The sequence below is a fragment of the Haliotis cracherodii genome, unplaced genomic scaffold, assembly GCF_022045235.1.
Source record: "Haliotis cracherodii isolate W230 unplaced genomic scaffold, xgHalCrac1.p SCAF_4, whole genome shotgun sequence".
In the NCBI taxonomy this organism is placed as follows: domain Eukaryota; kingdom Metazoa; phylum Mollusca; class Gastropoda; order Lepetellida; family Haliotidae; genus Haliotis; species Haliotis cracherodii.
Window position 1 is genome coordinate 44,035,065 of NW_027266297.1, and position 16,538 is coordinate 44,051,602.

At 41.6% G+C, this 16,538-nt stretch overlaps 1 protein-coding gene across 2 annotated transcripts in view; it reads right to left on the bottom strand.

Moving 5' to 3' along the window:
* Nucleotides 1-16,538, bottom strand: part of LOC139479960 (cytosolic carboxypeptidase 6-like) — a 122,631-nt gene that overhangs the window by 94,242 nt on the left and 11,851 nt on the right. For both annotated transcript variants that reach the window (XM_071262909.1, XM_071262908.1), the window contains exons 6-9: nt 2,972-3,107; nt 2,335-2,449; nt 2,053-2,164; nt 1,080-1,282 (exon numbers count right to left, since the gene is read on the bottom strand). In XM_071262909.1, the coding sequence (XP_071119010.1) occupies nt 1,080-1,282; nt 2,053-2,164; nt 2,335-2,449; nt 2,972-3,107 (566 nt within the window). The remainder of the gene's footprint in view (nt 1-1,079; nt 1,283-2,052; nt 2,165-2,334; nt 2,450-2,971; nt 3,108-16,538) is intronic.

Below are 16,538 nucleotides of genomic sequence, written 5' to 3' on the forward strand. Positions count from 1 at the left end.
GTCATTCTAACTGAAACACCAATCAGAAGCAGGCGTCTAAATGGGTACCAGGTAGTAACACCACATGTCATTCTAACTGAAACACCAATCAGAAGCAGGCGTCTAAATGGGTACCAGGTGGTAACACCACGTCATTCTAACTGAAACACCAATCAGAAGCAGGCGTCTAAACGGGTACCAGGTAGTAACACACCATGTCATTCTAACTGAAACACCAATCACAAGCAGGCGTCTAAATGGGAACAATGGGAACATATCCCCACACAATGTACCCATGCGACACGTGTCCCCACACAATGTGCCCATGCGACACGTGTCCCCACACAATGTGCCCATGCGACACGTGTCCCCACACAATGTGCCCATGCGACACGTGTCCCCACACAATGTGCCCATGCGACACGTGTCCCCACACAATGTGCCCATGCGACACGTGTCCCCACACAATGTGCCCATGCGACACGTGTCCCCACACAATGTGCCCATGCGACACGTGTCCCCACACAATGTGCCCATGCGACACGTGTCCCCACACAATGTGCCCATGCGACACGTGTCCCCACACAATGTGCCCATGCGACACGTGTCCCCACACAATGTGCCCATGCGACACGTGTCCCCACACAATGTGCCCATGCGACACGTGTCCCCACACAATGTGCCCATGCGACACGTGTCCCCACACAATGTGCCCATGCGACACGTGTCCCCACACAATGTGCCCATTCGACACGTGTCCCCACACAATGTGCCCATTCGACACGTGTCCCCACACAATGTGCCCATTCGACACGTGTCCCCACACAATGTGCCCATTCGACACGTGTCCCCACACAATGTGCCCATGCGACACGTGTCCCCACACAATGTGCCCATGCAACACGTATCCTTCAACCAAGAGAAATTTTTATATTTTACACAGTTTGCCTGTATGGTACACATATACAGGCAAGTTGTGGAGTAATTATTTCAAGATATGACATCATGACTCTCCAGAATCTAACTCTAGGTACCTGTCCTCCAATCATCCAACACATCATCTTTACATCCAGTACATTTATTAAAGACTAAATTCTTGCCTTCGGCCAGTGCCTGCCTTCACGGCATCCCTGTTGAAGTTTGTGTTGGCGAGGGAGAAGTCCTCTGCATTGGCACACAGCAGCTTGGGGAACACCGACTGACGTTCATATCTCTCCATGTCCTCGTAGATGTTGCCGTACATGAAGCCGTTCATCAGAGTGGAATGTGCATGCAGGTCTATGTAAAAGTCCACCTCATATTTCTGCAGGAGAATAAGGGTCGGACATAACTGTCAACATACTATATGTACTACCATGACTACGCAATATTGTGATTGTAATGCATAACCAACTACAGTTATGGAATTTACATTTTGGTTGGATAAAAACAGAATGTACAACAGATAGTTTCAATAAATTTCTCATTTTGAAATACCGTATTCTACGCAATAAGCGCCCAAGCCGCTCCCAAAATTATAAATAGGGGGCTCTTTTCAGAATATTATTTTGGAGAAAAAAAACAGAGTTGAAAGATAAATTTCGTGGTTTATGCTGACAGCCTGAAATGTTTATATATGACAGATATATTTTTCCAGATTTTAATTTCCCATAATTAAGGGTGCATATAACACACAAGTGCATATTATACGCGAATAAATAAGTTTTGTGTACATTGATCTATCAGAAGGGTTGCTATTTGGGATTGTTCACTAGCCAATATATTAGCATATATCGCCGTGGGAGCTTATTAGAGCAGGGCACTTATCATGTCGAATACGGTAGTCAGTATTGCCTGTACTCACAAAAGTGATTTTGGTTGAACACCATTTTGAAGGAGGAAAGTCCAAAGTGATGGAGTTGAGAGCACCTGCCTTTCAACACCCACTGAAGGTTAACATTTACAATGTGATGCCCCTCCCCCTCCACTTAAAACATCCAGGATCCACCTCTGCCACTGAATCATCAATGACCCACATCTGCCAGGACCTGACGTCCACTGAAACCCCCCCAGTCTCCTCTGAGTGTCACTTACATCACTTCTGTCAAGCTCCATCAGCAGGTTCTTGGTGGCGTATAGGGTGGGGTGGGCCCACGGAGAAGGTTCCAGCCAGTGGCGGTTCAGATCAAACCCCATCAAAGAGCACCTGTGCAAAAATGAAAAGAGACTAAATGTCATTCAATACATAATTGTTAATAGAAAACAGAGTTATTGAAGCTACCTAGGTTTGTCAAGATGTTTGTAGATATACTGAATATAGGGTTACAAAATCAAGACAGCAGCAGTTGAATGTTGAAGTACAACTTGGAATCTTACCTATAGTTCCCAAGGAATACCCCATCAGGGTTCAGCATTGGCACAATCTTGAACACAATGTGTTCCCGCAAGATCTTGGCAATTGGATGGTTGCTGACCAGAAAGTCTATCACACCTGCAAATATGAATGGTTACTGCTGAAGTCAGTTTACCAAATTTGACATTTTCCTACCAGCAACAGCTGAATTTTGTTATGGGCAGTGTTACCTTGACATACAAAGGATGTCAGAGACTCCCCAGGCAGTGTTACCTTGACATACAAAGGATGAGGGAGTCTCCCCAGGCAGTGTTACCTTGACATACAAAGGACGAGGGAGTCTCCCCAGGCAGTGTTACCTTGACATACAAAGGACGAGGGAGTCTCCCCAGGCAGTGTTACCTTGACATACAAAGGATGAGGGAGTCTCCCCAGGCAGGGTTACCTTGACATACAAAGGACGAGGGAGTCTCCCCAGGCAGTGTTACCTTGACATACAAAGGATGAGGGAGTCTCCCCAGGCAGTGTTACCTTGACATACAAGGGATGAGGGAGTCTCCCCAGACAGTGTTACCTTGACATACAAAGGATGAGGAAATCTTCCCAGGCAGTGTTACCTTGACATACAAAGGATGAGGGAGTCTCCCCAGGCAGTGTTACCTTGACATACAAAGGACGAGGGAGTCTCCCCAGGGTGGACGCGGGCGGTGATGAACACAGTCTTCTGTTTCTCCTCCCCTTCATGCTCCAGGTTGTCAGGGTGGGTGATGGTCAGCACGTCAAGTCGGCGCTGTTGCTGCCGAAACAACACAAGAAACAACTCAGACAAATGCCAGGAACTCCCTGCTACATAGTCCTGTTTACTGGATACAAATCAACCTGAATGATCTCTGCATCACTGATTTGATTCAGGCTGTTACTTCTGTGTGCACATGTGTCTGCCACAAGAACATATTTGTTTGCTGCCCCTAAAAGATGCACATAGAACACTTTACTTAAGGGAATGAGTGAGATAATGTAGCTTACTGTTGCAGTTAACAATATTCCAGCAATATCCTAACCAGGTAAATGCAGCTAAATCATAATCAAGTCTGGGCCTTGCTGATTCACTCCTTGTAACCACCCTATCTCCATTTCGGTTGACTATTAAAACAAGCTTGGTACACTAGGGACCTTCTCTGTCTGGCATCCCCACAGCAGTAAATTTTAACATTATCAACAAGATAACCAAGTACCATCTTAAACTTTAGTACTTGTCCTATTAAGACACTGCTTTGGAAACCCCTTTCCATCAGTGCCAATACATACTGTAGCAGGTGGTAATAATACATCAGAGGCAAACAGACCTCCTTTTCCCGGGCAAGATGTACTTCAGATGTAAGGCAGAGAAAGTGTTTGTTGGAGTCATTAACATGTCAGACCTGGTCAAGCAGACCCCTGGGACTACCCCTCAGACACACACATCTACTGACCTTTCCTCACGCAACATATTGCAATCTATGACTTTTAACTTGAAAACTGAAAGTGATAAACAATTTCTTGACATTCCTGTGTATCCCTTGCTTCTTGTAACCATTGTGTATTAGTATAGACAGAAAATATCTGTTACAATCTTAAGCCTATTGAAGATTGCTAAGAACTGAGGTGAGGTGAGCTGAAATGGGGTTTAAATAGCGGCATGCATGCATGTGTGTGTGTGAGTGTGTGTGTATGTGGCTGCTTGTACTAGTCTGGACTAATTTTATAGTGCTAGCTCACTGAGATACCATACCATGACTACCCCACTCAGACACAGTATACTGACTAAAAGCCAACCAATCCTTGTTAAGCAAGTTAATGCCAAGGGCCTTGCAGGATAACAACAAGTACCATCTTTTAACGTCTTGTGGTATGACGCGGCCGGCGATCTAAAACCAGACCTTCCGCTCCCGGGCAGAAGCTCTACCACTAGATCACTGAGGCGGTTTAAGAACTGAGAAACTGAATACTATAAATCAACATTGATACATATGATCTTGATATATGCATCAATAAATTCAAACATCCTACTTTGTTCAAAGATTATTGCCATACTACTCCATGTATTCTGTAGAACTGACCTTTTCCTCATGAACTATTTAAATGTAATCTGGACAATCATAATGGTTATATATTCACTTGGCATTAACAATCACAAGTTTCCATGCAAAGTCAATTGTTTATTTGACAAAAATTAATAATGATTAAAAATATATAAAATCCATCAAATTGCACACCACAATTTGTTTCAGTAATTTCTAACCTGGGGCTAATCAGTGTTAGGTTGCAATTCATACCAGAGCTTGCTGTACTAGCAACATATTCCTTCTACTGCTATGCATACTATACTATTTGTACTGTAGTTAGCTACTCATGCCAGTAAGTGCCGTCAGCATGAGGTATTGAATCAAAAATATTTACAGGTTTCAAATCAGAGATGAAAACCTCTAATATAAAAACAAAGTAGGTTTATCTCCATTTCTTGTGGGTTAGATCACTGACTTTGTGCTGGCGATTAGGGGCATCACTCTGAAAGTGAGGGTTCGAATCCTGGATGGGACTGTCCTTTCCTCCACCCCAAAGTACCAGTATCTCTACTTTACTAAGACAGTGTAATCCCAAATACAACAATTGTTACATTTGACCACTTTCTTAAAGGCATTGTGTATTCATACCTACATGTACATAATTAGTATTTACAAGATCAATCCTAAAGTGAAATTCATTTGTCATATTTTTTCTGCTCGTTGCTATTTTTCCAGGTCATTCTTGCCCTAAAGGACATACAACTAAAGTTATCAATGACCTTGTGTAATGACCAGTTATCCCCAAAACAAAAGTTCTAGTTTCATCAATGTTTGAGCTGGATCTCTGACATCAAATCTAACATGTGAGTGTTCTTATAAGGTGAAAGTGGTATATTTCCTGCTTACTATAACAAACAAACTGGATCATAACAACGATAACAATAACAACAAGTATATCTATTTTTTCTCAGGCCCTTCTGCTTGAGTAAATATCTCTGCATAAAAACTGTTTATAGTTAAGACAACAAAATCTTCCAGGACCCACTGAAGCAAACAAACAGGGCACTTGCTTGTACCAATGTTCCGATAGCTATTGCGATTCACTTTGTGTGTTTATTTACAAGTTCTATCATAGCTTACAGAACAGCTGGATACAATGTAACGATGGCAGCACTTAAAGGAGGTTTTCCTAGAAATGTTGGATGACTTTTCGGTGTGAAATATGCTAATCTACACAGGTGTGTAAGATATGATCATCAGGACTCATCACTGGTCCACCTGGGTTAGTCAGCATCGTACTGCTCTTCAGTGCACATTTAGGGACTCCGGAAGCAGATTAGGAACCCACTGCTCCCTTACTGAAAGCCGACTAAACTAAGGATATACTTTGTTACCCAATGGCTTTGTCAGTAGCAAGATCTTCATTGTCTGTCCTCAAGAACAGCAGTCAAGAACCCCCTCTCTGTAGCCCCTTGACCCCCCCGCTGCCTACCCATGTCACATGTAGAGTTTGCCACTTGTTCCAAGCGTGCCATTAAAACTAGGCCAAATCTCCCAACTGTGGACAGTGTAACAACAGAGCAGCAGAGACTTGTAAGGCTAAATGGGACCATCTTATTTAAGAACTGACTTTCACTTTGTTTGAGTTCATTGGAGTATGAACCTTCCTAGAGTGAGGGCCAAATTGTATGACTGTCAGAGCTTTTCAAGGTATTTATGAAATTGTGAGGAATGCCAAAATTTAAGGCTTTTTCAAGACAGGTCTGCCAAAACAGGTGTTTTTCAAGACAGGAATGCCAAATTTAAGGCTTTTTCAGGACAGGACTGCCAAATTAAGGCCTTTTATAGACAACACTGCCAAATTTGAGGCCTGTGTGAAACCTGTGTAATACTGCTGAATGTTGTGGGAAAAAACATCAGCTTTCTGACTACAGAAAATGTATCTGTTTCAATGTAGCAACTGTAGTGACTGGTACATGCAACATTTTCGCTACACTGAAGTTTTAGATTTTCAGCTTCAAAGTCCCAGCCAAAGTGAAAGAGGCAAAAAAAGGAAAGAAAGCCCAACTAGGAATCTGCATAAACCCACATCCACTTGTTAGAGTTTCATTTACCAAAAGAGCAGAAGAACATGTCTACAGCAACTCTATCATTCCTCTATTACCCATAGGGCACTGGTAATGAGAACGTCAGTTTTTCGGAAAGTCTAACTGAGAATTGTTCCATTGCTTGATTGTTTACACGAACAGCCCTTGGCAATGCCATGTCACTGTGTTCGTTTACTGGTAATTTCCAGTTTTGACCGGTAATTCGAACAGGGAACTCTTTGATGCTGTCTGACCTTTGGCCCGGCAAATATATTGTAGAAATAACTCTCTTACAACACTACTCAGCACCCAGGAAATGTATGTACAAAAGAAGAATTTTTTATTGTCTTTTCCTCATAAAACATGGGAGGTACTCCCATATACCTATGTATAACTTAGCCACACACACACACACACCCAACCGTCTGTCTCCAACAGTTTCTCGCCATTGATTCATATCAGTATATGGTTTCTGTTCATATATTTTGAGGTCTTTTTGGTCATTGGACTAACTGGTTCAAGCGTATATCACATAGGGGGATGAAATGGCAGGGATATCCAAACCGATGAAGGTCTCAGTTTCTTCAGTTGCAAAAACAGAGAAAGTTGTAAGTTGTGATAAGGTGAGGTGAAATTGGGTTTAACGTCGCGTCCAAGATTATTGCACTTATATAGCGACGTGCATGCACGCGTGTGTGGCTGCTTGCAGTAGTCCGGGCTGATGCCGATTTATAGTGCTAGCTCACTGAGATACCATGCCGCAGTTTAACATGAATACCCCATTCAGACACAGTATACTGACTCCGAGCCGACCAGTCCTTTTTTTAGCCCCTTTATGCCGAGCACCAGACAGGGTAACATCAAGTACCATATTTTAACGTCTTTTGGTATGACGCGGCTGGGGATCAAACCCCGCACCTTCCGCTCTCCGGTATGGACACTCTACCACTGGAGCACGGAGGCGGTCCTAAGTGATGATAAGAGTGACATCGACATGATTAAGATCTTACTGTAGCAGGGCGTGGAGTTAAGGAAAACGATCAAAGTGACCTCCTCAAACATATGTGTAAGACTGCCTACTACATATGCCTGATAGAAACCTAAAACTATATACAAAATAGATAGTAAGCTGACCAGAGAAACTAAAGCAGAAAGACAAAAGAAACTTGTGCACAGTGCAAGCACACGTGTCAGAACCCGGCCTGACCCAGTAAGGTGGCTATTGTGAAATGCAGGATGCAGGGTGCAGAGTTAGGCTTTTTGTATTGAGGCCTTGTACAACTCTAAGGGTTCTTAATGTACTGTATGTAACGTAAAAAGCTGAAATGTAACATCTTAAATATCTAACTAATATGTACAAATACTTAAAACTTGACTTGGCCACATTATATTCAGCCAGTGTTCAGAAATCGTGGCTGGACAAATGTTGTCAGGACCGGTGTTTTCAATTGTTGCTGATCTGTGCACCATCCATGGACAAAGGTCACCAGTATACATCTGTGTCATATCTGTACAACATCCAGGGACAAAGGTCACCAGTATACATCTGTGTCATATCTGTACAACATCCAGGGACAAAGGTCACCAGTATACATCTGTGTCATATCTGTACACCATCCAGGGACAAAGGTCACCAGTATACATCTGTGTCATATCTGTACAACATCCAGGGACAAAGGTCACCAGTATACATCTGTGTCATATCTGTACAACATCCAGGGACAAAGGTCACCAGTATACATCTGTGTCATATCTGTACAACATCCAGGGACAAAGGTCACCAGTATACATCTGTGTCATATCTGTACAACATCCAGGGACAAAGGTCACCAGTATACATCTGTGTCATATCTGTACAGCATCCAGGGACAAAGGTCACCAGTACACATCTGTGTCATATCTGTACACCATCCAGGGACAAAGGTCACCAGTATACATCTGTGTCATATCTGTACAACATCCAGGGACAAAGGTCACCAGTATACATCTGTGTCATATCTGTACAACATCCAGGGACAAAGGTCACCAGTATACATCTGTGTCATATCTGTGCACTCTTGTAAATAAGCATGATAATAGAAGACGTTGTCATTCATTGTTCAGAATCATATGTGACGTCACCACATGGCACAACAATCGTCTGACCGAGCTGAAACTTTTTGGGGTCATCCAAAATCCATACATTCTTCATCCAATTTCTTACAAAAAGACTCATGGTAATATATAAAATAACTGCAAATAATAGTTATGGATTATGTGTCAGTCATGAATTAATGCCCCTTGGCTAAGAACTTACAAAATTAATTCCCTCAGGGCAGATAATCCATAATCCTCGTAGCTCGTGTGCTTCATACTAAATATCCCTGCACTGTTGTAGAAGGAATCCCACGATAAGGTTTAAAGAAGCTAAAGTTGCAGTGTTAATTTTCTTTATGACATGCAGAAAACATCTGAGACTAAATACCTATGTTGAGGTATCTACCCTTACAATTTCAAATATGTGACAAAAGATGTAAACAATTCAAAACATTGTCACCTATAACTGTCTGTAGCAAAGCCTGTTATCAAACATTTATAATTTCAAAGACTCTATCCATGTTCCTGCTCACACACACTGCCAACCTATCTGAATCCTAATTGTCACACATATTCAAGCAGCATCTGTGTTGCAACATCATCCATAACAATTTGGAAATATTTCCACACCACAATATGCCAATCAAAATATTTCACAACCTGTTACCAGCGTAAACAACCTTCATGATTCTTTTTTCCACTGAACAAAAATCAATTCTGTACCTAAATACTCTGAATTTATTCTTTTGAAAAAAACATTCATTTGTTAACTTCAACGCATATGTCTAACGTGTTAGCTTCTTAATGAATCAATAAAATCGGTTTAAAATCAAAACAAGACACAAAACCTGTGGAACCTTCGAATGTCAACATTGTTCAGGCCATGAGTGAGTGATCTCCAGGACAACCAACCAAGGTTATGATATAGAATTAATAAAGAAACTATTGATTGCTGGGCCTGGTGAAACTGGAAAGCTATTGTGCAGAGAAATTTCAATATGCCATTATCAGTAGTTAGCCACATGTGCCAGGACCATGAGTGATCTCAACACAACTCCATCACTGGAACAAATGGTTATATTGTAAATGGTGGCAGATCCTCAACATGTGTTGTGTTAGTTAGTATTCAAGAATTCTAATCCAAGCGTAAAACATAATATATTTCAAGAGCTGTTTACATAAAATTGAACACATACATTTTGTTTGAGGATTTGAATGTTAAAGTAGATAGCATTAAACTAATGTTGCATTGCACATAATTGAGTTGGATAAGGACACAATAAATTCAGTATAAGAGTTTCAACCCATTTCTTAACAAAATAATCTGCAGGAATCATTTTTATTCATATATTTGATGTTTTCTTGAAAAAGGCATTTGGGTCGATTAACTGATCCCCATGAAGCATGAAAGTTTGGCATGATTACTACGTATATGGTAATTCACACTCACACATATACTACTAGTTTGTCAGTCAAATATTGCAAATGTATTGTAATTAACATTTGAAGTTCACGACTATAAAAAGCTGCTAAGAATGTGTCTACAGCTAGCTTTCTCTTTTGAACCTACTCCGAAGTATTTATAGCCAAGAAGTTTCCACGCTATTTGACCTATCGCGATACATATCATATTGTGACCCATGTTTCGTGATATGTATCATATCATCACCTTGCTGTATCGTTTCACCTCAAATATTAAAGTCAATTTTCTTAATCTATAGGTATAAAAAAAGTGTGCAGCAGAGGGTTTGGTAGTGTTGAAAATAGAAAATATATCAGTGAGTATGGTTTTACACCGCTTTTAGCAATATTCCAGCAATATCACAGCAGAAGACACCAGAAATGGGCTTCATGTCAGGAATCGAACCCGGATCTTCTGCGTGATGAGCAAACGCTTTAACCAGTAGGCTACCCGACCACCCCTTATAATAATATATCAAGTATGGCTTAATTTTATTGATCTTATGAATGACAAATTATTTTGCTTCTTCCATAGTTGGATGTGAAACAAAACACACAATTCTTTAAGTTCTTATTGCATTATTTGAACATTATTATTTTTGAAACTGCCTAATGCGGGAACTTTGCTAGCATTTCAATATGTACTGATAGTAAGTCACAATGAATTACAATACATGAAAACTTGACACCCGAAGCTATATTCCATCAACAAAGAATCCAGAGACTAGAACATACGTCATGTAAGTGCACTTGCATAAAATAAACTAACAATGGCTCCTTTTGCCAACTCTATCAGAGCAGTTAAGTTTCATACCACAAAATTAGCACTTGCCCGCTAGCCCGAGCCATTTTTGCTGATGTAAAAGATATCCCGAGGGCTGGTTCAAATTTGAACATTTGGGGGAGTGTTATCATTCTGGCCGGTGGACTTTCCAAGTATCCCCCCCCCCCCCCCCCCCCCTTCCACCTACCCCATCATACATTTGGAAATGATTACATACATGATCAACTTAAAAAGATTGTTCTTGAAAGCTACAAGACCGCTGTTGGAAGCGAAGGAATACACGATGATCAAGTAACACGCGATTTGCGAAACGAACAATCTTGATTAACGAGTTAAATGAGAAAATTACAGTTTATAACTACACATTTTCAAGAGAATAGCAAACAGCAAGGAGCGATATTAACTCCATAAATGACCATCTGTCATTATTTTGCCTGTCAATGTGGAAGTAACGTAAAAAGGAAGTCAACAGTTAGTGAACGGGAGAGACACTTACGATAAAGGGAGACAATTTATGGGGAGGTAGCTCTTGTATGACAATAGTTCCGGCAAAGTGTTAAGTTTACTGCAGTGTCATATCAAGTGTTATGTTCACTGCAATGAAAAAATCACTTTTCTCAATTCTTTCACACTGAAGTATATAATAAATGTATGTATGTAACACTTGGTATTGATACATGACAATACAATACTCACATTAGGACATGAAAACTAACCAGGCATATGTAAAGTGTGTGCAAGGCAAACCATTGGTTGTTATCACACACTCCACACGTGGACTGAGCCCAGATTTATTACCCGAATACCTGACCCCTTTTTACCCGACCCTACCCAGGTACCCAGGTTGGAACAAAATGTCCGATTGGGTATTGGTTTCCCAGAGCCCTGGCAATACCATTTTAGCTAAACGTAACAAACGATCTGATCATGCATACTATGAAGTTGACTGTAGCTTTATCTTTGCCCAAACATATTAAGGTCAGAAGGAATGCGGGAAAGTCAGAAAAAAATGTGAATTGTTGTTGTCATTAAAGAATATATTATGTGACTAATCACGGGTCCATGTAGTCCTTTGGGTACCCAGGTCCTACTCAGGACCCATCCGACGAGTACTGAGTTACGCGTCCCAGCCCTACTCCACGCCAACAGAGAAACCAGTGAGCCAGGTGACACTGTGCAACAACCCTGTCCCCATGTTGTTGTACCTCCCCGTCCACCCACCCCAACAAAAATTGGATACTGAGAACCTTGGTTCTACCCCATTGGGGTTCAAAATGTAAAGCCTTTGTGAAAACATATTTTTGAAAAAAACAACCCATTCCTTCCCAAAATTGCACATCATGTGAATGAAACAATGCTGTAAATATAAAAGCATATGCCCAAAATTTCCCTTTTTGAATTCCCACCAGTATTCTTAATCCTATGATGTCTTCACTATTTGTGAATATTGATTTTACCTCCAGGAAGTCATCATAAATCACAACAACCTATGACAGATATAACAGTGTAGGTGCAGCTGAACCTGGCATACTGGAGATCGGCCCGACTCTCATGACAGGCCATCAGCCAGTGTCTGGAAAAGTACACTGAAAAGTGCACATCTTATCATGTCAATGATGTCAATGATTCAAAAATGGAATTTTCTAAAGAGCAAAATTAACGAAGTTTTGCCATAACATAGCTCAGTTGAGCTTACTGCCCATCACGAAACATTAATCAGATGATATATCTGACTGTATAGTGGTATTAGAACCAGCCTCTATGGGTGTTCTACGTACTCCACCAAATCAGTCGTTCAACCAGCAGTTTTTGTAGAGAAGATAGAACGCAGACTGAAATCTGGCAGCAAGCTCCTTCCCAGCGCGTGACACCTTCGTTACACTCTCGGTAACATCGCTGCCACCAGTTTGGGCGTGGCCATTACAAGAATTTTGAAATTTGCCCTCTAACCCCAATTGTAGTAACGTCTATACTTTTGTTTATGTCTTTGGAAATGCCAGCATATTTCATTTTGAAAAAGTTAACGACTGACCATGTTTTCCAGATGAATTTACTTTGTTGTTTTAATAATCAGATTAGTTCGAGATTGAAGACTAATGGAAAATCAACCAACGTCTCCCTTACATTCTTACTATATCAATTACATGATAGTTTACATGAAATAGAAATTCAAATTGACAAACAAAGAACAGTAATTTAGCAGCGGTAAGTGTATTTGGCGTCACGACGCTTGTCACTTGTTTGTAAACATAACGGTTATTCGGCTGCGAGTTCAACTCCAAACATGGTTGGGGCCACCTATCACAGTGGGGAGTTTTGACTGGTGGCAGCGATAGTATAGAGAGCTCCGGGAACGGGCTATCGCTGTGAGGGGCCTGATCTGGCAGCTGTGATCAGAAGATTTTGTGTAAGATTTTTATGTTTTTCAAAAGTACATGCATCCAGTAAATGAAACTGACCATGTTTATCAATGTTTGACCACAGATATAACAATTGGTGCGGAACTGGGGATGGTGCATTCAGCTTCCTGCACTCGGAAAAGGAACTGCCTAAGCTAGTCCAATATTTTAGTTTTTTTTGCTGTTTTAAGGCCAGACTGTGCACACATGTACATGTAATACCTGTTGAAAGCCTAGTTATTTAAAAAAAGTATAATGTTACTGTAAAAGTCTCTAGGAAAACAGCCTGTGAAGATCCGGGTTGGAATGGGTCTTCAGCTGCCCATGCTTGCCATAAAAGGTGACTATGCTTATCATAAAAGGCAACTAACAGGGTCGGGTGGTCAGGCTCGCTGACTTGGTTGATGCATGTCATTGATCCCAATTGTGTGGATCGATGCTCCTGATATTAATCACTGGATTGTCTGGTCTAGACTCAATTATTTACAGACCACCGTCATATAGCTGGAATATTGCTGAGTGCAGTGTTAAACAACAAAACATCTATCCAACTATAGGAAAACATTTGGTTGTGTGTAACCTGTAGGGAGACTGCACTTTTCAGTAATTCATACTTTATAGTCTTTCCTGTTTATATTTGACCATGGATTGTTATTGCCACGAATGTAGAGGCAAATTTAAAAAGAATGAAACTGAAGCTGGGGACAATTTGGGTGGCCTGGATATTTGGGCTGGGATGGGTAACTCGGGTACCGGTACCCGGGTTGGGTGGGTACTGAGCAGGACCGGATACCCACAGGACTACCCGGACCCATGGTTAGTCACGTGATATATTGTTTAATGACAAAAATTATCTGGAACTTACACTACAAGTTATTAATGTTAACATTTCTCTCTGACTATGAACACATTCCTTCTGACATTTCATGTGGTTGAATGAAGATATAACTTAAATCAACTTCAGTGTATGCATGACCAGACTGTTTTATACATTTATCTACATATGTTTTACCAGGGATATGGTAAAAACAATTTCCAACCTGACATTTTGTACCTATCTCTTGAGATAGATCTACAGTGGGTACCTGGGTAGGGTCGGGTAATAGGGGGGTGAGTACCCAGGTACATGTAGTACATTTGGTGCCCGCCCTCCTAGATATGAACATTGCTTTGTTCTGTGGTCCACTACAGCACCCAAGGATGGCTCTGTCCATCAAGTCATCATCCTCTCCCTTCTGAATTTGTGGAAACTGATGAATTTGATGAATTTGACAACAAATTAGGATAAGACACCACTGCCACAACAATTTGTGTGTCTGTGATAATCACCTGCCAATCAATGTGATGCTGATATCAGGAGTATGGAGCATGGACACTGCTGACAGCATAGAAGTCACAAGCCTCCTATTTAATGTAAACAATGTTGCGCACCATCACTTCTTTCTGTTAGGGGATTTTTTTGTGTATGGATGATCCTATTTTTTTGCCTTAACAACACTCTCCTGGCTCTTATGTCCTTAATGATTTGACATTTAAATATTGTCTCCACACTGTTTTCAGCTGCACTCATGTAGAAGAAACAGAAGCTGTCACATTCAATGTGGAATTTGGACAAACCGATCTGAAGTCTGGTGTTGGCAGTGTATGATCAACGACCCTTGTTTTGTCTCACTCCCCTCGACCACCTTGTACAAGTTGTGGTACTTGGACATATAGGTACATTTAGCAGATAGAAGTCCTTCTGTCCAGTTAAGGCCCTTCTGTTGCTCACTATCAAGTTCCATCATAACATCACCCTCATACATTAGGAATTTCTGCCTCAACCCTTTACTTTATACTGTCTGGCTAAGTTCATTATCCAGCCTCACATAGGAGAGGACCCTGTTTTTATGAAATATGAATTAACTCCCATGGTCTGTGTATGATCATAGAAACTTCTCTATTAATACAGAAGTACATTTAATAGAACATTGATGAGTCTTTGTACTCTGGTGCCATATAGATATGTTGGATAGGAAAAAGAATTGAAGTTTAACCCAATTTTTATTTATTTCTGACATATCTATCTTTTAAATATGTTGTCAGTATACAACAGAAAGGGAAGAGTGCTGAATTCCTCTGCCTTTGTCACTGGCTCTTCATAACCTGCACACTCAAACAAAGGCTTGGTTGGATGTTCTTCCTTATTGTTAGGCTGTAATAAAGGTACTGTCTTGAGGTGATGTACTGTCTTGAGGTGGTGAACTGTCTCGAGGTGGCGTACTGTCTTGAGGTGGCGTACTGTCTTGATGTGGCGTAATGTCTCGAGGTGGTGTAATGTCTCGAGGTGGTGTACTGTCTCAAGGTGTCGTAGTGTCTTGTTGTGACGTAATGTCTTGATGTGACGTAATGTCTTGATGTGGCGTAATGTCTCGTGGTGGTGTACTGTCTTGAGGTGGTGTAGTGTCTTGAGGTGATGAACTGTCTCGAGGTGGCATACTGTCTTGATGTGGCGTAATGTCTTGATGTGGCGTAATGTCTCGAGGTGGTGTACTGTCTTGAGGTGATGAACTGTCTTGAGGTGGCATAATGTCTTGATGTGGTGTACTGTCTCGAGGTGATGATCTGTCTCGAGGTGGTGTACTGTCTTGATGTGGTGTACTGTCTCGAGGTGGCGTACTGTTTTGAGGTGATGAACTGTCTAGAGGTGGTGTACTGTCTTAAGGTGGTGTACTGTCTTGAGGTGGTGTAGTGTCTCGAGGTGGTGAACTGTCTTGAGGTGGTGTACTGCCTTGAGGTGGTGTACTGTCTTGAGGTGGCGTACTGTCTTGATGTGGCGTAATGTCTCGAGGTGGTGTACTGTCTCAAGGTGGCGTACTGTCTTGATGTGGCGTAATGTCTTGAGGTCGTGTAATGTCTCGAGGTGGTGTACTGTCTCAAGGTGGCGTAGTGTCTTGATGTGGCGTAATGTCTTGATGTGGCGTAATGTCTCGTGGTGGTGTACTGTCTTGAGGTGGTGTAGTGTCTTGAGGTGATGAACTGTCTCGAGGTGGCATACTGTCTTGATGTGGCGTAATGTCTTGATGTGGCGTAATGTCTCGAGGTGGTGTACTGTCTTGAGGTGATGAACTGTCTTGAGGTGGCATAATGTCTTGATGTGGTGTACTGTCTCGAGGTGATGATCTGTCTCGAGGTGGTGTACTGTCTTGATGTGGTGTACTGTCTCGAGGTGGCGTACTGTCTTGAGGTGATGAACTGTCTCGAGGTGGTGTACTGTCTTAAGGTGGTGTAGTGTCTCGAGGTGATGAACTGAAATGAGGTGATGAACTGTCTTGAGGTGGTGTACTGTCTTGATGTGGTGTACTGTCTCGAGGTGGCGTACTGTCTTGAGGTGAT